Below are 20,361 nucleotides of genomic sequence, written 5' to 3' on the forward strand. Positions count from 1 at the left end.
TCTTTGGTTTGTTTTCCAAGAGTAAAATTACTTTGGGGGGAGTGGGAAGAATTTGCACACAAAAGCTTATACTAAGAACAAACACACACACATTTCAGAAATTATCAGTTTCATATTCTTTGCTTTAAGTACTTTGAATTATAGTAGTTAAAATAATTTATTTTGTTCAGCATCGATACCTGAAATACTGAGATTTTCTCCTTTTCTCAGAGTGTTGAAAGGATCACTGCTGTTTTATATGGTGGGAGGAAAAGGGTGATGTAACCTAAAGAAAAATCTTGGTTATTAAAACTGAAAAACAATAGTCACTAAACCTCACTTGGTTTAGTGACTATTTAATGATTGTTTGTCATTTAATGATTAAGGTCTATTAATTTTATTACAATCTAAGGTAGAGGTTTCCCTAATCAGAATAATTTATTACATGTTGTCTGTAATTCTGAGAGAGCCAACATTGTGCCCTCCAAATGTTGTTGGGCCCCAACTCCCATTAGCTTTGATTATTGTGGTTGATGGGGGATTGATAGTCCCCTAACACCTGGAGGGTGCTGTATAATTATTCCAGCTGTAAATGCAGGATGTTTCACATATTTAGGTGGGTTTTTTATTTTTTAAAAATTCATGCTTTGATATTATTCTGCACTTCTTTTAACTTAACATTTATTGAAATATTTAGCAAATGGCTATTTCTGGGTATTCCCTGCATATAACAGGGAAAATTAGACAACAGGGCGAGGAAACATTTTCAAAAAGAATGGGGAAAAATTATGCCGTATATAGGAAAGATAAGATGAAATAGTGAAACCAGTAGAATTGGAAATAAACCTCATAAGGGGAAAGATTAAGAAAAGTGATGGATAATGAAAATAATAAGAAGCAAAATAATGAAAATAATAAGAAGCAAAATGTATAAGGAGTTTAATATAACTAACAGTAGTTGTAAATGAATACAGGCAGACAACAATTAATTGTATAAACAGGAGGATATTTCTTTATGGATATTTATTTGTTTATGAATATACTATGGACAAATATGAAAAATGAATAACAGTATACAAAATGGATGAAAGTAATGTGATAAAATTATATGTGATATAAAAAACCAGAAGAAGGAAGGAGGGAAGTCAGCGCTTAGGAGTAAGTATAAATGTAAAATGCAACACATTATGTGTATGTGGAGTATATAACCGGAAAACTAATAAAGATTATTTGGAGAGAGAGAAAAAAGAAATATTTAGTAAATGAAGACTGTAAAAACTGAGGTTGCTGATAGCTGTATTTTAGTGATTTAAATATTCACTAAAACAATCTAGTTGCCTGAGATCTCTTTGGACAGAATCCATAAAAATGTTGTTTTTCTTCTCCATCACATATTAAGTAAAACAACCCTAATCATACACAGCTATATAAAAATGAAGATAAAAGTGGCTGCATTCCTCTGAGCAACTCTTTTTCTTTTTCATTTATTAAATTTGTTTCATGTAATATCCCAATTTTAAGACTTGTTTTTGAATGGAGTGTGTCTGTAACCACACTGCTTTTTTTACTGACATTTTCTGAGTGTGGTGCCTATTGACCTTGTCCTGCAGGGGCCCTACAGACTTCAACAAGGCTGAGCCAAAGGCGAACTGAGAAATAGACTTTTTAAAATAAACAAACATTTATTCAAAAGTTACAATACATTTTCAATCAATATATCCCCTCCACAGACACCTCTGTGACGATGGTGGCATTAAAATATTCTGTTGTACAGTAAAAGAGAAAAAGGGAGACATGATACACAGCATATCATCAGCTGTGTCCCCTGCCCAAGTTTTCCTATTGAAGATACACTTATCAAAAGTTACTCAGCAAAATTAGTGCCCAAGTATATTTCCTATGTGCTTCCTTATTACCCAAAGGAAGGATATATTGTAATTCTAAGGAAATTAGGAGTCCTGAATGATTAATTCTTCACTGAACTGTGTTTCTGTGGTTGTTATTTTTAAGTAGTGTAGTCCGTCCCCGTCCCCCCTCCCCCAGGGTGCTAAAAGTACAATGACTTCTCCAAGCACTGCATTTCTCAAACCTTTTTTCTTTTTCCTTGCTGTATGCAGGCAGGGAGATGATATTTATACCGCATGTCCCCTTCTCTTGTCTGCTTCAGTGAGCAGAGCTCTTGTAAATGTCACTTCCCTGCAGGTGTGCAGACCCAGGGTAAATATGCATTGGACGTGAATCTAAACAGAAAGAGCGTATAGGTCCTAATACCGAACTTTCCCTTCTCAGCTGTGCCCCTTTCACACCATCCAACCACATTTGTTGTTTGCATTTTGTTTTAATGGTTTTATATAACCTTTCAACAATATCTGAACAAAATACCACAAGGAACTATGTCTTTTCATGTCTCCATCTGAACCACTATTTAGACAAATATTTTATTTTTGTAATCTGCTGGACTACTAAGACTTTGTATTTCCCTGCAGTGGTAGAAGTAGTTTCAGACTTATATAGGTAGATGATTCAAAGCTAGAGGCTGGAGCTAGAGTTTAGATAAGTGGAATTCATCTAACAAGATGCTCCCACTGGCAATAGGGTGGGAGGCATCTTTGTTCTGAGGGCTCTTATTCGCTCCCCAGAAACTGTTCTGGACACTTGGGGGACCCTTTAAAATGAGCCTTTGTTCTCAGAGGGGCAGATCTCAACCCAACCTTAAGGGTTTAACACTATTTGTTTGCGCTGTTGTAAGTCCTACCACCACCTGAACCTCAGCATGTTTTGCTTTGCTGTGAGTTCCACTGAGCCCAGTAAGGCTTTTTTCCTGGTAAATATGCTTCAGGTTACAGTCCTAGAGGAATTCCAAAATCCACATGAGGGCAAGACGTTCATTAGTCCATCCAAATGACATGAAGTACTGTGCAAGTTTTTGTGTTCTCCAGGACCTCTTTATCAAACTTAGATAGTTAAATATATGTTTATTTGGAGTGTACACACACACACACACACACACACACACACACACACACACTACAACATACAAGTGTATTAAAATGTATTCAGTATAAAGTAAACTGAAAATAACAATAATTACTAAACACTGCAGGCCAGCTACTTCCAAGACCCTCATTAATCTAAGAAACCATTCACAATGACTCTGCTATTCCTGTTACAGCTGCTCACAAATAAGAAATGTCCAATCTTTTATTCATTTGTTTTTGTTCCCAGAAGCGACCAAACCAAAGCCCAGGCATTCAGTGAAGCGAAAACGGACGGCCGACAAGTCCACAAGCACCAGCGATCCTGTGATTGAGGATGACCATATACAGGTAAGGCCTTTTTGAGCCCCAAGCTGGAAACCTGTGCCATCTTGCTGACAGCCTAGATGGATGAATGCCCCTAAATGCTGCAGAAAATGTTTTGGTTCAAGGTCTACTCCGCAATTGACTGTATTTTTTTAAAAGGGCACTGTCAAACTGAAAAATAACTTTCTGTCTTAAGGGGATAGCAAGCAAATTTTTAGGTTTCATTTCAACAGAATTTACTGTAAGTTCTTTGTGTGCAGTGCATATCTGGCTTGTAGTATGAGTATCTTTGCTGCTAGCAAGCAGCAGGCAAGGAGGAGGAAGTTCCTCTAGTAGAATGGTATGTCAGACGATCCCTTTAACCATCCTGCTTGAGTGCTGTCAAATATTTCCACATCGTTATGTTATGATGTTGCTCACACTCTGCAGAGGATGCTAGTTGCCCTGATTTCACCACCATTGGTAAATGTTTTGTTTGTATGTGTGTGGTTCATGTAGTGGTCTTTAATTTGGAAAATAATTTCTCCAGGTTCTTACACTGAAATCAAAAAACCTTGTTGGGATCACTTTGACAAATTGTGGCATAACAGATCTGGTGCTGAAAGACTGCCCTAAAATGATGTTTATTCACGGTATGTATACTTTAATTGTAATTGTTGATGCCTGGGAAACTTATATAGATTTTCATCAGACTTGGGACATCTCCAGATGCACCACAGGGTTTCTTGTTTAATTTTCTGAACATAATGGACTCTAGCCATTGTGTCCCTCTGCTCACAGAAGGCTCTTCAATCTAGCAGAGGCTTCTATGAATGGAAGGAGGTGGGGAGAGATATTTTCATTGTTTGTTTCCTTCCTTCTGCTCTCCCTTGAGGGGAAAAGTCTGGTCCAGTGGGTTGGGGAACTCTCAAATAGCATGGGTTGTAGTGCAACGGGAGAAAGGGAAAATTGCAACAACCACATCCCTCCCCTGGAGCAAAGGGCCTTTCACAAACCAAGAGGAGATAGTTGGATACAACCCTATCCATTTCACCAGCTATACTCCATGCTGTAACCCATGTGTTGGTAACCTTGAAGTCGGGTTACTGTAACACATTCCATGTGGGGTTGCTCTAGGACCAGGTTTGGAAGCTCCAGCTGGTGCTGAATGCAGCAAGGGAGCATCTGGCCAACAATATATGACATCATTGTTAAAACAGTTACACCTCCTGCCCATCTGCTACAGAGCCAGGTTTAAGGTCCTTGTATTAATGTATGAACAACTCTGGTCCAAGCTACCTCATGGATCACCTGAACCATTATATCTTAGCTCAGTCACTGAAATCATCTGCAGGAGCCTTGTTGATCATTCCCTGATTTGGTGAAGCTCATTTGACAACAAGAAGAAACTCTGCCTGTAGTGTCATTGACCTGGTATTGTGGCATACTCTGCCAACAGAGATTCAGCAGGTGCCTTCTGTGCCAATTTATAAATGCCTGCTGAAAACCTTTCTATTCCACCAGGCTTATGCAGGCAATTAAGAATACATCTTTCCACAATAGTGAGCTGATTTCTGATTTTTACTTTTTGATAGGGTTTTTAGTGTATGGTTTTGTGTATGATTGTTGTAATCGTCTCTGATATTTTTAATGAATGTAATTTAAAAAAAAGAAAATAAATGCTTAAGTAATGACTGCTGCTAAGCTTTCACATTCCAGATAGGGTTATAATTTTGGAATAGGAGGAGTTGTCAGTGCTTCTAGATTCCTGGCAGCTTCATTTCCCAACTTAATGGGCTAAAGGGTGTTCTTTCTTTTCCCTTTTTCTGGGCCACCAGAATTTTTCTGTATAATGATAGAACAGGGAGGTCAAAAAGATAAGACAGCAGTGAAGACATAAGGCATGCTTAGATTAAAAAGTTAGTCATACTTCTCACTTTTTATGCTTTTAGTTTTCATTTCCTAATTTTACCCTAGGAAAGCAAATAAATGCAAATTAAGATTTTATTGTTGCTAAATGCATACAAATTGGCAATAAGACAACACAGCCTTTCCAACATTTTGTAATGTGGCAGGTTGTCTGTGGCCATAGGCCATACCCTAAACCTAAATACCTACATACGTTATCTTACGGTCTTCACAATTTTCTTTTCCTGGAATATGTAGCCACCAGATGCCGCGTACTTAAGCACTTGAAGGTAGAGAACGCGCCAATTGTCAATCGATTTGACTATGCTCAGTGCAAGAAATTAAATATGGATCAGGTACTGGATCAGATACTGCGGATACCACCAGAGAGAAACCGGATCATTTACCTTCGTCCAATGCAGCAGGTATTCAGATGGATTTCATTTATTCAAAACTGTTTGTATTCCTCAACATCTGAGTCTTGTCCCCCCCCCACCATTTTTTTAAAATGAGAAATTTGCATGTCTAAGTGGGTTGTATGCAGTGGTGTGCATTATCAGAAAACAGTTCTGCATCAAGTTTTTCTTAATCCTAACTACTCTGATAAGCTCCCAATGGCACCCCAATAAAGCTGCTCCTGAAGGTTAGGAACTACTTCAGAACCGAATGGGATAAGGTGCAGAAGTATTAGGGATAAATGAAAATCAGGTGCCCTGATGAGTCTGCTTTTTGTAAGTGTTGGCAGAGCTTCGTTGGAAAACATGTACAGAATCTCTTCATCATATACATGCTATTTTTTTCCTTGCAGCTTTCTCAAAAGAGAAGTATGGCATATTTTTTCAGGAAACTAGGAGTGATGATAGGACACAACGTGTAGATTATGTTACTGTACTTTGTTCTTTTATTTTGGTTATATTCCATGTTGTACCTTTTTCTCCACAGGTTGACACACTGACTCTAGAACAGAAGATATTTAGTGGTCCCTACCCATACCACATCTGTGTAATTCATGAATTTAGTAACCCTCCAAATGTTCGTAACAAAGTGCGCATTCGCAGCTGGATGGACACAATAGCAAACATTAATCAGTAAGTCTCTCTCTGAATAGAACTGTAATGGATAAATATATATCTGTGAGTCAGAAAGGTCCTATGCTTCTCTCCCCCCACCACCCCAAGGTTGTTGTTGGATTCCAACTTCCACCAGCCCCAGCCAACATAACCAACAGCCAGAGATTTATGGGAGTTTTATTCAAGCAAGAACTGCAGGTTCCCCTCCCCAGCTTAGTGTGATGTAGAGATCAATCCTTTTTGGAATCGTTTAAAAGCTGATGGTGTTTTGAAACATTGGCGTATTCATTGTATTTTTCTTGTGTGAATGTAGTGATTCATCTTAAGTTTTATTCTGTCTAATCCTCATATCTATAAGGGGTCTTCCTTATGAGCCAGTGGAATGAGAGTAGGTTCAAGTCCAATAACTGTTGTCCTCATTATATTATCACAGCCTTGTAAGTTACTCCACACCCCCCCAAGGTACTAGCCTGTTTTTTACTCTTAGGATGGCCTGCGTTTGGATGTACAGAACACGCCATCGCTCCTTTGTCTGCCTCTTATGAGTGAAAAGCAGGCATGGGAAACATTATGAAGGCTAGAAATGAGTGATTCCTCCTTCCTCCACAGGCCCATTTGGGTTCTGTCTCCATCACACAGAAAAGAGCTTCACCTACTGCATACCCAACACATAGAAACCAAGCATGCTAATGGCAAAGCACATACTGCTTTCTCCCTTCTCTGCCGTCTCTCTGTGTTTCTATGCTGGACATGTGGTGGGGGTGTCCTGCTCATCTAGCGTAGGAACCAAGCAGAGGAGTTAGAGAATGGCTTTTCCATTTGCCACTGGCTTACTATATTTCTTTGCTAGGTGTGCAGGAGGTTTGTCTGCTGAGTGTCTAACAAAGAAATACAGAATACTGGCAGAAGAAGGAAGGCACGCTCTGTCCTCTGCTACCAGTTCTTTTGCTTTCTGTGCTGGGATAGTCATGAGGGAGCGTCACTTTCTGGGGCGGCGGGAGATGAAGTGCTTCCACTAGCATCCTGCTTGGTTTCTCCACAGGGCAGTATTAATCTGTGTTCCCGCTTGCACCCCAGTGAGTAAAGTGTAACTAGCGAGAAGGACCAGAGGCTCAAGATTGTAGCAGAAGCAAATTAAATGGTTTATTGATCCAAAATGCTCAACACGGGAACAGTAGGGAATTAACATTGCAGGTCTGCAGTACAGAAATAACAAAACATGAATTCAGGCAGTATGAGAATCAGAGATAGGAACTTAATATGAACCAGCATAATAATGGCATTGACAAAGCAATCAGTCAAAGCAATTTGAAAGGCATCCTAAGCCTATAACTCCTTGCAGCTCAGATTGATGTGTTTGTTTTTTCAAAACCCTTCTAAGTTTCCTGATCATTGAAAAACTCCGTGTTGCAGAGTAAAGTCCATAACCAACAATGCAGTGCTGAGGGTGCAGGGGAGGAGAGGGTGAATAAAAGATCCTTTTTGTGAACTGGAACAGCAAAAAGGAGGCAAGACAGGAAGCAGGGAATAAAACTAGGAAATAAAAACAAATAAATGAAATGGATTGAAATGAAAGGCATTCTGGAAGTGAGTCTGAATAGAGATTGGGTCAACTTTTTTCACCATTTATGTCATTTTGGGTACGGAGTCAGCAAGTGGATTTGTAGATTATTCAGTCTTTTATGGGTGCCCCACAGTTCTTCTGCTGTAAAGTGTCACCAATGTCTCTTCATCTTCTTATGCCTTTCCAAGCACATTCCACCATCTCAAAGGTTGTAAAGAATTCGTTATTCGCCATGTCACAGATGTTTCTCCGCCTCTTACCAAAGTGTCCCTGTTACCAACAAATAACATTAGGGTAGTCACTCTCTACATCAAGAAAATAAGTCTCTTTGATGTCAACAGCCAATTAGACTTCCAAAGAAGTTACACTGAGCCTAGACTTTTCCACTGTTGTCATCTGTCTTGGTTGACTATTACTGCTGTGGGGCTCTCAGAATCCAGTGGTTCCTTGGGCCTAACAGATCCCAGATTTATAGGCGGGGAGGATGCAAAGTACCCTCCTCCACACACAGCATAGAAACGCAGTGGGCTGCCAGAAGCGGAGTTAATCTCTTTTTTGGTACCCCCCCCCCCGACTGTGAAATTCCTGGTCACCTATGGTGACCAGCCAAGTGGTTAAAAACAAAACTGGATTATAACGTCTCTTTCTCAGACAGAATTCCATGGTTCAGATATTCCATATTTCTCAGATAGAATTCCATGCTTACTCATATTTGTTCTTGTTCCCCCCCCCCCCAGAGAACTTATTAAATATGAGTTCTTCCCTGAAGCTACGCGAACAGAAGATGACCTGAAAAAATATACAAAGTACCCCTGGGGGAGAGACATGTACACGTTAGAAGGTGAGCATTATGGAGACATTTACCGGTATATTCTGTTTCTCAAGAAAATACTTGTTTGAGTTCCAACAGATATCAGGGTAGTTGAAGTCTTCCATGCCATGACTATATTTATTTATTATTTTTAAATTTCTATTCCACCCTTCATGCAAGGATCACAGGGCAGTTTACAATATAAAAACACAAAATACATCACATCATAACGAACAAAAACGATGACAAAACAAAAAAATTCCTTCCAGTAGCACCTTAAAGACCAACTAAGTTAGTTCTTGGTATGAGCTTTCGTGTGCATGCACACATGAAGAATTGTGCATGCACACGAAAGCTCATACCAAGAACTAACTTAGTTGGTCTTTAAGGTGCTACTGGAAGGAATTTTGTTTTGTTTTGACTATGGCAGACCAACACGGCTACCTATCTGTAACAAAAACTATGACATCCCCCGATGCAGCTTAAAAGGCCATAGATTGTTAAATTAGCCAAAGGCCTTGAAGAAGAGGAATGCTTTTGCCTGGCACCTAAAGATATGTAACAATGCACCTGTCACTCAGACTCATACATAAGATGGATTGAGTAACTTTATCCAAACCTGCATTACACTCAAGTAGGATGCAAAATCAGCTCAGTCAGTGCTGTGAAGCAAGCACCTAAATTGGCAGAACAGCAAAAATTCTGTGCACTCTTTAGCATGAAAACCCCATAAAGTAGGATAGCATTGTATTTGTTGCATGAACAAGTAAAAAATACACCAGATAAGCAATTGTTTTAAAGCTTATAATTGCTACTGCTTATTTTCCATTTTAGGGACGCGGGTGGCGCTGTGGGTAAAACCTCAGCGCCTAGGACTTGCCGATTGCATGGTCGGCGGTTCGAATCCCCGCAGCGGGGTGCGCTCCCGTCGTTCGGTTCCAGCGCCTGCCAACCTAGCAGTTCGAAAGCACCTCCGGGTGCAGGTAGATAAATAGGGACCGCTTACCAGCGGGAAGGTAAACGGTGTTCCGTGTGCTGTGCTGGCTTGCCAGATGCAGCTTGGTCACGCTGGCCACCTGACCCGAAGTGTCTGCGGACAGCGCTGGCTCCCGGCCTATAGAATGAGATGAGCGTACAACCCTAGAGTCTGTCAAGACTGGCCGTACAGGCAGGGGTACCTTTACCTTTACCTTTATTTTCCATTTTGGCTATTGTATGTCTCCTTTTTGAATGTTTGGTAATCTGCTCAAGGAAGGCACCATCCAAGTCCTTGGGTGTCTGTAGCAGTAAGGTCACTGTTCTCTCTCCTATCATTTTTACCCCATATGCTCTCAATCTGCCTTTCATGCTCCAATGGATTTCTTCACAAGTGGACACATCCTTTACATATAATGCTCCTCCTCCTCCCTGTTTAATCTAGTCCTTTTGAGCAGGTTATACCCCTCAATTTCTACATCATCTCATGTGTGATGGTCAGGTGTGTACAGAGGTGGCAGGCCCAGTGGGTGCACTCAGTCTATCCACCTCAATGCACACATCTTACCACTGAACAAATACATGCACACACATTTTTCCATAGACTGGCCTCAAAGGCAGTTGTAGGTTGAACAGAGGGGATCACAGCTGACGAAGCAGCATGAAAATGTCCTTACTCTCTTTCCAATTGCCTTTGCCATAGGTGTTGTGGATGGTGCCCCGTACTCTATGATAACGGATTTCCCCTGGTTGAGATCACTCAGAACAGCTGAGCCTAATGGCTATGCCAGATATGACTTTGAGGATGATGAAAAAAGTAAGTGAATGCAAATATATTTACTGATGTAGAACATTTGTGCTGCCCATCTGCTCAAAACATTCCCAAAGCAGTGCCCACCTTTGACATTCAGTAAAGCTTCATTGAAATTAGTGGCTTTCTGAGAGAAGGCCTTGAGTTCCTCCTTATTCATTCAGATCTGGGAGTGAAGCATTGATCTGTATTCCAGCAAGTCAGCAGTTACATTCTGCTAGGGCTCAGGGCAGACTCTGGAATGCACTAAGGTATGAAAGGCAAGATGTCAGCCTCAGGTGAAGACTATTTTATTTAGAAGGATATTTCCTAACTGCTGAGTAAGGTAAAGTTATATACAGCAAGGCTGGGGAACCTTTTTCATATGGAGGGCCATATTTCTAGGCAACCTTCCATGGGCCACATACCAGTGGTGGGTGGGGCCAAAGTGGACGGAATAGTTAATGTAAATCTTATCATTGTACAGTAGACTCATTTTATACATACCGTTCCCTGTCCTCCATCCATGCAAGCAAGAGTCAATAGAGCTCAAGGACACATTCCAGCTAGGCAGAAAACATGCAAGGAGGACTGACGAGGTTAGACGACCTCGAGATGCTTTCTAGTTCTATCGTTCTCCAGTTCTGTGGCAAACAACACTAAAGCAATGAAGCTCAGTCATGAGAGAAAGCAGGTTAAAAAGTGTTGCAGGATGTGCTTGGGTGAAAAGAGAGGACAGTCACACATGCCCCATTGACAGCAGTTGCTTCAAATGAGGGGAAAGTTTATGTTAAAGTCGATGTTGTGGACCAGGGTCACCAGCATGGTGTTCATGGCAGCAAGGTTCCCTCTCTCCCCTTCCCCACCGAAACTTGGCTTGAAAGAAGCACTCTGCTGTACCCAGCAGAAGAGGCTCTGGTGTCCACAATGCTTTTTCCAGTTTTCTCCAAAAGGATGGTGACCCCTGTGCACTATGAGGCTAAATGGAATAGCCATTTTTTTTTTTCCATTTCTTTGTATTGCTTACACTTCAGTTTGAATGTTTGATGCTTATGCCTGAGGAAATACTCCTTGCTTTTTAAAAGCGAGTATAAATTCCATGGTTAATTCCTTTTGCTTCTATTTTCTTTTTCTCTCTATTTTTAGCTACTATTTATGCTCCCCGAAGGAAAGGACAGCTATCAGCTGACATCTGCATGGAAACCATAGGCGAAGAGATCTCTGAGCACCGTCAAATGAAGAAAGGTGTCTTCCAGAGGGTGGTAGCCATTTTCATCCATTACTGTGATGTCAATGGGGAGCCCGTAGAGGATGATTACATCTGACGGGATCAGGCTGCAGCCTTCTAGCCCTTCCTTCCTTTTGACTGGCGTCGCCGGCAAAGAAAGCAAGTGGATTCCTTCCACTTACCTGAGTGCACTAAGAGGTCTTGGAACTTGTGTGCTTCACAATTGCCCCAATGCCTACTGGGACAGAGTTTGTAGCAAAATGTATAATGAGAAGTTGCATTGTACACTGAGGACTCTACGTAGAAAAAAAAAATCCTGAAGTTGACTTTATTTCATATGTTTATATTAAGAAATGTAATTTAAAGTTCCATTTTAATGAAGGCAACTAATTATGGCAAGGGAGAAAAGTTTGATTTTTTTTTTTAGCTCATTTTATTCATAGCAGTATTTTTGGTTTGCCATGGGCAACTTTCCATATGCTACGTTTGCGAGTCACAGGATTCTTTTAATCTGTGCCTTTTTTCCTCTTGAGTATCCTTAAGAATTCATTCTGAGTAAATCTGTTGAACAGTCTTTGAGTCGCATGCATTTTTCACTGGGAACTAAATCAGAGGCACTAAGCCAGTTAAAGAGTGACAGAAGTGGGCAGGGCATGACCTCTAGAAAACAGTCAAATTAAGCACAGACACACAAACTGAGAACTTTATCTTATTTCAGAAAGTTTGTGGGCCAGAGTGCAAGATAAAGCAATGCATTAAAAAATGGTTTCTGTTGCAGTTTCCTCCTCTAGGATACACTGCCTTTCTAAAAAGATGCAAATACACTTGATAAAAAAATATTGGCTAGGTTTTTATTGTATAGAATGGCAAGAAAAGAGAGGGGACTCACCTTCCAATCCCATTGTTGATATGCTATTCTGTGAATAAAAAACTCAGAATATCGTAAACCCTGAAGATGGAAATTATAGAGCAGTGCATCATCTTTTGTCTCAGTAGCCTCGAGAAACCAAATTATGTGAGCATTCTGGATATTTGCATAAATAAGATTGGCAGTTATGTGGAGTTATTTATTTGCACAGGAAGGTTATATAATCAAGGTTGAAGTAAAAGATCCAGCCGTTTAGTAGTAATTGGATATGAACACATTTCCTGTTCAGCAAATGGCTGGAATCTAATCTTATTTCTTCTGTTTCGTGCATCTCTAGAGAGCTTATCTCCCTGCATTTTGCTGAAAGCTGTGTTTTGTGCATTAATTAATGTGTCTGAGTGAATGGATATGAAATGCAAGAGGAAAGGCCGTACAATCAAGGTTGTGTGTTCTTTGGAGGCACAGAATTCAGCACCCTGAAAATCTCCCACTTCCATGGATTTTATTTTCTTGGTGCATGCATTCATATTTAGAAGACCTTCACCCCACTGCAATTTTGAGAATGAGAAGCACCCATTCTCAAATCATAACTTCCTAACAGGGCTTTGCAGAGCCACACCTTCAGCCCTGCTGCTTATGGCAACCACAGCAGAAGGTGTGGGGCAGGACAATTGGGCAGCAGTCATATTGCCCCAACTCCCTCCCTCAGTTTAAGGCTTTGCACTAGCTCCTAGCAGCGGAGATCACACCAGCAAATAGAAAGAGGGGTTGGGAAATAGTAGAGCTGGATGGAGAGACAAAGTGGGATGCAGTCCATAAAATTAAGCAATTAAAAGAGTTAATGCAACAGTATTAACCTCATTACATTTAAACAATAAAATTGGCCTTGGAGAATGGCTCCCATTGCCTGCAATACCAATTTGAACTTCAGGAACCATTATGAAAGGATATTTTCAAAGCTTATTTAAAGAAAATCATAGAGAGTGTTTGCCTAACTGCCAGGATAGAATTCCATCAGGAAGGAGCCATCACAAAGATGGCTTGGTCCTTTTCATGGACCAAGCATCCAAATAGATTTTCCTGCTGGACATCTCATTGGGTCCTCCAGTATAGAGCTGAACATATAGGTGAAGACAGTTCTGTTTAAGGCTTTGAAAGTAATCATCAAGTTCTAAAGATTTAGAACTTGAATAGCTACTGACTTTTGGTCTCTACTCTCCTGAGGACTCCCCCCACCCCGACACAACTAGTGTGGGAGCTTTGAATCAAGAGTTCCATTAATTCAAATGAGCTGAGAAAGTGGATCAATTAGAGTGAATCAATTCTATTAGTTCCTTACTGTTGAGGATCTTTAATCTGCATATATTCTGCTACACATCTACTGGCAGATTAAATCACCCAGTTTGCAAGATTTGTGGGCCTGCATCCCTCAGCACACATGAAACAGCTTTGCACATTTCTGATGGAATTTGTTGAGTCACTCCTAAAGCCAGCAGATTTCCTGTACTGTACAGTCCTGTTGGGCTGACATTGTGTTGAGGAATAAAGAACTAGATCAACCTATATTTACAAGTTCAGTGGAAATCAACTCTTAAAGCCAAAATATGTTCCAGACACTGTGAGGCTATACAACAGCAATTAGTTTTCCAGACCCACTGGGTGTTGATGAGACAACATGCAAAGTACATGGTGAGGATGTGTCTATTCAGATAATTACTGCTTGATGGTTTCTCAATTCTGGGCTGAGGGCTAAAATTAACTTAGAATTCAGAGTCTTAACATTTCTGCCAAAGAGGGTAGATTCTGGGGATGTGGTAGCTCTCACCTCCGGCTTTGATAGGCTGAACTCACTACAAGCTGACAAAAATTAAGGGCTAGAAATCTACACTCTTAACCACTGATTGCAGTGGATGGACACACTGTCTGACCATACTGAGAGAGACTAAAAAGATGCTTACCTGAATACTTGGTACACATTTACAGTTATATTTAGACTGATGTCTCTCCAATCTTCACAGGAATTTCATGTTTATCTGCACAGCAATAAACAGATACAGATTTATTAGGTACTGTCCTTCTACCTTTTTATCTCTTCAAATGCAATGCTTCCCAGGTCTACCAGATTATGCCTCTTGACATACCTATTGACACACTTAAGAACTCAAAAAGGTTAGTGAGAGAGAACTTACATTTTAAGAAGCCATGTTGATTCTCAGGCTCCTTAGCTCACTGGTAGATAGACAAAGGCCAGAGTTGAGAGTTGAGTGATGTGAGCTAGAAGCAGCTGGCTGGGAAGGCAGAGCGACAAAGTGATGCTTGATTTCTGTTTGAATTAAAGGCTGCATCTATGGGAGAAGCGAGACCCTATTGGGGTGTTGTTGCTGTGATCTGCTCACTTGTAGGCTCAGATGGTATATATGTGTAAATAGAATAATAGAACTGCATAGTTGGAAGGGACCTTGAGAGTCACCTATTTCTAGTCCAACAACCTGCAATGCAGGAATCATGACCCAGACATTAAGAGTTAAGTACTTTGCTAACTGAGCTGTCTACAAAGATACCACATTCTCTGCTGTATGTACCTTGTTCCAAAGGAAACGCAAACCCTGGAAAAGTGCTGGAACCCCAGCAATTTTGCACCACTCAGGAGAGTGGGGGGTGGCATGCAACAGTATTAATGTGTAAGTATTTTTATGTATACCACAATGCATATAACGCTATCTTTTTATGCGCTGGTTACTTTTGGCAACCTGGACTGTGCGCGTGTATGCTATGTTTATAATAGTATACCTATAATAATACATACAATATGTGAAGATTGTATTTTTTAGTGGAACTGGCAAAAACACACAAAAACCCACATTTCTGAGATCAAGGAGTGAGATATAAATTAGAAAACATCTGCAAATAAGTTTGATATCAAGCTTTGACGATGTCCATCCCTATTTTGGGAGTATAGCTTCTAAATATAACCCCCAATAGCTGAAGAAGATCATATATGAGCATTAGAGGTAACTAACTTGAACAGTTCCGAGGGTTATCTGCCTGCATAATCTATTCCCTTTCAAATTGTGAATGGAATTCAAGCCTCAGTAAACTAAGAATGCAGTCTGCTTGATTTACCCTTTAATCTTCTGTTTGTTTAAAACTCTTCATAAATATGTTGCGAGAGAGCAGAATCTTGCATTCCAACTACAACAGGGATATCTGCAAAACATTCCTGACAATATTGAAAGTTTTATCATTACAGATCTCTCCCTGGTACATAACTTTATTAAAACTAATGGATCTCCAAGAATAAACATAAAGGGTTTCATATTTTTGTCCAGTTGCGTAAGAAGTCTCAAAAGTAGCCAGAAACTCATCTTGGTATCCAGACAAAATAAATTATAAAAAAATTCCAGCTGTCAGTGCACTGCCCTGTTCCACCTCTAGATGTAGCTGCATTACAAAACTTAAATCACTTACCTGCATTGGTGTTTCGGTTTTAAAATATATAAAACTGAACAAAAATAACAGAATACTAAAGTTAGCTACAGGATCACATTTTTTTCCTGGAGCCGTACTAGAAAAACACTTTATTTTTATTTTGTTAAAGATGCTTGCCTGTAATGCTGTAATCCTGACCAATTTGCTCAGAAGTAAGTCCTATTGAATTCAGTGGACCTTATTGCTAGGTAAATAGGGTTAGGACTAATACCTTTAGTAAGAATGTAGCGTGTACATACATATATATCTAGGTTCTTTCAAATGCTTACTAGTAGGTTTGGGGGCGTTTTTTGTGTGTGCGTGCCTGAAAGATGATTGTTGGAACCTATACACTGTATTTACCGGTATTTGCTGGGTCCATTAATGGGAGTAACTCCTGTGAATTCATGTAAAAACCCTAACTGCCAAGCATTCACGGAGTGAAAATAAGTAGGCAAGGAAGCCTGTGCTGAAGTATTAAATTTGATTTTGCTTTGGTTCTCTGTCACACTCATGGCTCTCAGAACTTAGGTGGAGAGAGATTATATTTTCAGTTTCATGCTTTGCAGCTGAAACCTTGGCTAGTAAACATACTTTGGTGTCTTGTATTATACTTCCTGAACAGTGTGCTGTAGCTATTGCATCAAATCTGTTATCTACCAAATAATGTTCATGGGTAAGCACAGCAGAACCACGTCACTGGTAGGAGATGTGTCATCAAGAACTGAGTGGGCAGGTAAGATAAATCCTGCATTTGGGGAAAAGTACAACCTAAAATTCTCCATCTCTCCAGAAACCATTATTAGGAAGGCTGGCAGTTGTGGTGTTATCAGCCAGTCTTTTCCACCGCTGATTGATTGTGAAACCTCTAACTCTAAACTCTCAAATGCGGAGTAACTGAAAGGCAGACAGCAAGGATGTAAGAACTGGCCTCAGGGGTGCCTCTTTCCCGTCTGTTTGCCTTCCAATGGTACATTTAGTTGTAGCAGGAACACCCACAGCAGATTATGGCATTACAGAGGGAGAGAGAATTGGCCTGGGAGGAGATTGTGTGCCCCATTCATGTGCTCCCAGCTCAGTTTCCTTCCAACTTCACATGGCAGGCCCATTGTTCAAAGGGGTGGCCCCAGCTCCGTGGAACCAAGGAGGGTGGGTAGAAGGAGCAAACAAACCCTTTCCTTTGCAATGTCCTCCTCTCACACTGCAAAAGATTTTCAGTACATTCAGTAACTGACATCTTGTCTCCATTCAATGCCACCCAAAATCTACTACCCATCACAGTACATCTGATGGTAGTGTTGGCTGTGTTATATAAATGGACTTTCTCAGCAGAGGGGAAACTTTTTCTAGATCCTTATCTCCCCAGCCCTGGAGGACCAAATCTGACAGATCTGCTGTGCTTTGAAACCCCTTGGACTTCAAAGCGCTGGGCTGTTTGAAAGCCCTTTTGCAAACAGCCCTATACTGCTCTTTGAATGTCCCCAAGCTGGTTCTCATGGTTCAAAGAGAAGCATGGGGCTGTTTGATGTTGCAGGGCAGATGACCAGTATTAAGAGTCTGAGGGCCAAAGCTCCTTAAAGTTCTACCTGACTCCTTATGCTTCACTTTTATCACTTAGAGCTCAACCATGCCTAGAAAGCACGGGGCAAATGAAAAACCTCTCGGACCAATGCTTTCTATGCATGGGATAAGCAGAAGTGTGAACAAGCTCTGATATCTGCTGATGGGAAACTTCTAGTGGTCACCTGTCATATGGCTGGCCTTCCTTGGGGGCTGAGCCTTTGATATGGCAGGCCCTGTTCTATGGAAATACCTACCAGAAGAGGTTCAGCAGGAATACTCCCTGACTTCCTTTAGACATCTTCTGAAAACTGCCTTATTTAGACAGGCCCTCACAATACAAATTTAAAAATCAGATAGCAAGTGATGGGAATGACCCCTGTCTAAGCCCCCAGAAAACTGCTACCAGTTAAGAGCAGACAGTACAGTAATACCTTGATTTGCGGTGGGATCCATTCTGGAGCCCTGGCTGCTAGCCGAAAAGGACACAGGGCAAAGCGCCACGTCTACACACGTGTGCGGAGTGGTTTGCACTTCTGCGCATGCATGAGCAGCAAACCCGGAAGTAACCCGTTCCAGTACTTCCGGGTTTGCTGTGGACGTTCGCCGGAATGGACGCTAGACGAGGTGGACGTTTGCGGAGGTATTACTGTACTGGGCTAGAAAAACAAATATCTGGTGCAATGCAGCTTCCTAGGTTCCTGACTCTGTACACATAATATTGTTAGGCTCATGCTGCTGGAAGTGAGGGATAACAAACTAAGAACATGAAGATATGAAATACAGCAGACTTCAAAGGTGATCTGAGAAGACTCTTAACCCAGCATCCACAGAATTGTTCTAACAGTTGCCCTGTGGATATGTTGGGCCTTTCCATTGTTTGCACTGTACCTTTTGAGGTCTTTGTTCTGTGCTGGAGCAAGACTGGAGCCACAACTTCCTGGGTCACAGAGGCCAGACATGAAACTTGCTTACTATGTGCCTGGAAAGCAAACTGAACAAAAATGAAAGTTGTATTATTTGGTCTCAGAGGCAGTGCCAGGTTTTAGGATGCCCCTGATTAAATACCTGGGGGGGCACTACCACCTTGGCACTTCTGGTAGACCCCCCCCAATAACTTTTACTTTTAGTGGATGCTGCTACAGCTGTTCTTTTCCTGGTTGTTACTGCCCATCTTCTAATGGCCACCATCCCATTTCTTTTTCCTTTCTTACCTTTTGAGGAGGGTTGTGGGGTTGATCTTCACCCAAATGCCAGTGCCACCACCTGCCATCTCACCACTCCCATCACTACTGTGGGTAGTGGGTGGCTGGTCTGCTAGCTGGAGCAGGTGAGCAGCAAGGGAAGGTGCCTGCCAGCAGCAAGTATGCAGAAGCCCATCACTATTTTAAATATTTTCTGAAAATGAGAGTGGAAGTGAGCGCAGCTACTAAAATGGCAACTTTAGAGATGTGGGACGATTGAAGACACTCAGATAGCAATAGGTCTACCTGCTATATGCTCCACAGTCCTCCTAGGTACTACCTTTGGGACTGTGGAGCCTAAGTGGATGTACTTACTGCCCGTCTCATCATACTCACAGTACGTTTTTACCATTAAATAAAAAGTGTGGTTGGGTGCATATTTGGCACTTCCTAGCATGCCACAGCTTGTGGCCGTGTGTCCTTCACAGCTGCCACCTGTCTGGCAGTTGTCTGAGCCCTGAGCTACATGTGCGAGACTCAGATCTATGCCCCTAATGGGGCTAACATGACCAGTATTCCACCTTCAGGCTGGTCGGTCTTCCTGTAATTCTTCTGGTTTGCAGCGGAGAAACTAAAAATAGTCCTTTTCAGGATTAAGAAGACAAATGTGTGAACTTCCTAAACTCTGCCTGGAAATTATCAGTTGAGGAAGGGAACAGTCAATGAGCTAAAGACTCATCTAAATATTAAGCGAAGTTGACAGACCAAAACACTTTCACAGATTCCTACAGAATGACTATTTACAAGCACTAGAAGATTCTGTAGCCATCTTTGGCTTTCTGCTATCTCTATTGTAATTACGTTCAACAAATGCCATGCATCTGCTAAATTTTTCCAACGCCTGACTGCTGTCACAGTTCTGTTTTATGGATTGTGCTTGCAGCATTAAAAAATATGCTTATTGTGTTTAGTACATAAAAAAACATAGTGCTATCCCTTGGTCACCCTTACAGTTAAGCAGTTTCATTTGGGTGAGGGAGGACACATGAAAAGCTTTTGCCTGATCAGACTTTTTATCAATAGCCTTGGGCTCATTCATGCATTATAACTAGAGTCTACTCTGCAGTAAGCAAGTGGTAATTCAAAGAAATAAATAATAATAAGCACCAGATGTAATGTTTCGTTCTACATTAACAAGAACCTCTCTTGGCAATCCTGTTTCTCAGGGTCCACAGTATTCCAAACTTAAGTGACATTTTGTCCTAGCTCTAGAGAAACTTACATATTGGTTTTGTGTCTGTATCTGTCTCTCCTTTGCTGGATCATGTATTTGTATGATCTTCTAGTATACAAACTGTAACTGGAAAAATGCAAAAAACCATGACTAGACTTACCACCGGTGAGGACACCACCCTTATGAAGAAGAGCCAAAGAGATTGGTACTTTCAGTTTAGAAAAAGACAACTAAAAGGAAGAAAACAATCATCAATAGTGATGGGAAGTGGATAGACTGAATGGGCTTTCTCTTAAGACTATACATTTTAGCTCTATCAGTGAAATTAATTGGCAATGAGCTCCAGGTTGATAAAAGAAAGCTCTTCGTATGTTGCTTAATTAACTCATGTAATGTATTACCACAGGATGGCTCTATTTTTGATAGCTTACAAAAAAACAA

General features: G+C 40.9%; 2 protein-coding genes across 5 annotated transcripts in view; one reads left to right on the forward strand and one right to left on the reverse strand.

Annotated features, from left to right (window-relative positions):
• FBXO38 (F-box protein 38) overlaps positions 1–12,180 on the forward strand; it is a 35,225-nt gene extending 23,045 nt beyond the window's left edge. For all 4 annotated transcript variants that reach the window (XM_083718812.1, XM_083718814.1, XM_083718815.1 and 1 more), the window contains 7 exons: positions 3,205–3,305; positions 3,811–3,913; positions 5,427–5,593; positions 6,111–6,256; positions 8,540–8,643; positions 10,292–10,405; positions 11,525–12,180. In XM_083718812.1, coding sequence (XP_083574938.1) covers positions 3,205–3,305; positions 3,811–3,913; positions 5,427–5,593; positions 6,111–6,256; positions 8,540–8,643; positions 10,292–10,405; positions 11,525–11,703 — 914 coding nt within the window. In that variant the 3' untranslated portion in view covers positions 11,704–12,180. The remainder of the gene's footprint in view (positions 1–3,204; positions 3,306–3,810; positions 3,914–5,426; positions 5,594–6,110; positions 6,257–8,539; positions 8,644–10,291; positions 10,406–11,524) is intronic.
• A 147-nt stretch (positions 12,181–12,327) lies between these two features.
• Positions 12,328–20,361, reverse strand: part of HTR4 (5-hydroxytryptamine receptor 4) — a 177,108-nt gene continuing 169,074 nt past the window's right edge. The window contains exons 8-9 of the transcript XR_014559376.1: positions 18,394–18,496; positions 12,328–14,507 (exon numbers count right to left, since the gene is read on the reverse strand). The gene's annotated coding sequence lies outside the window, so the exon portion shown is untranslated. The remainder of the gene's footprint in view (positions 14,508–18,393; positions 18,497–20,361) is intronic.

The sequence above is a fragment of the Podarcis gaigeae genome (genome assembly GCF_964106915.1).
Source record: "Podarcis gaigeae genome assembly, chromosome: 2".
NCBI classification, from domain to species: Eukaryota; Metazoa; Chordata; class Lepidosauria; order Squamata; family Lacertidae; genus Podarcis; species Podarcis gaigeae.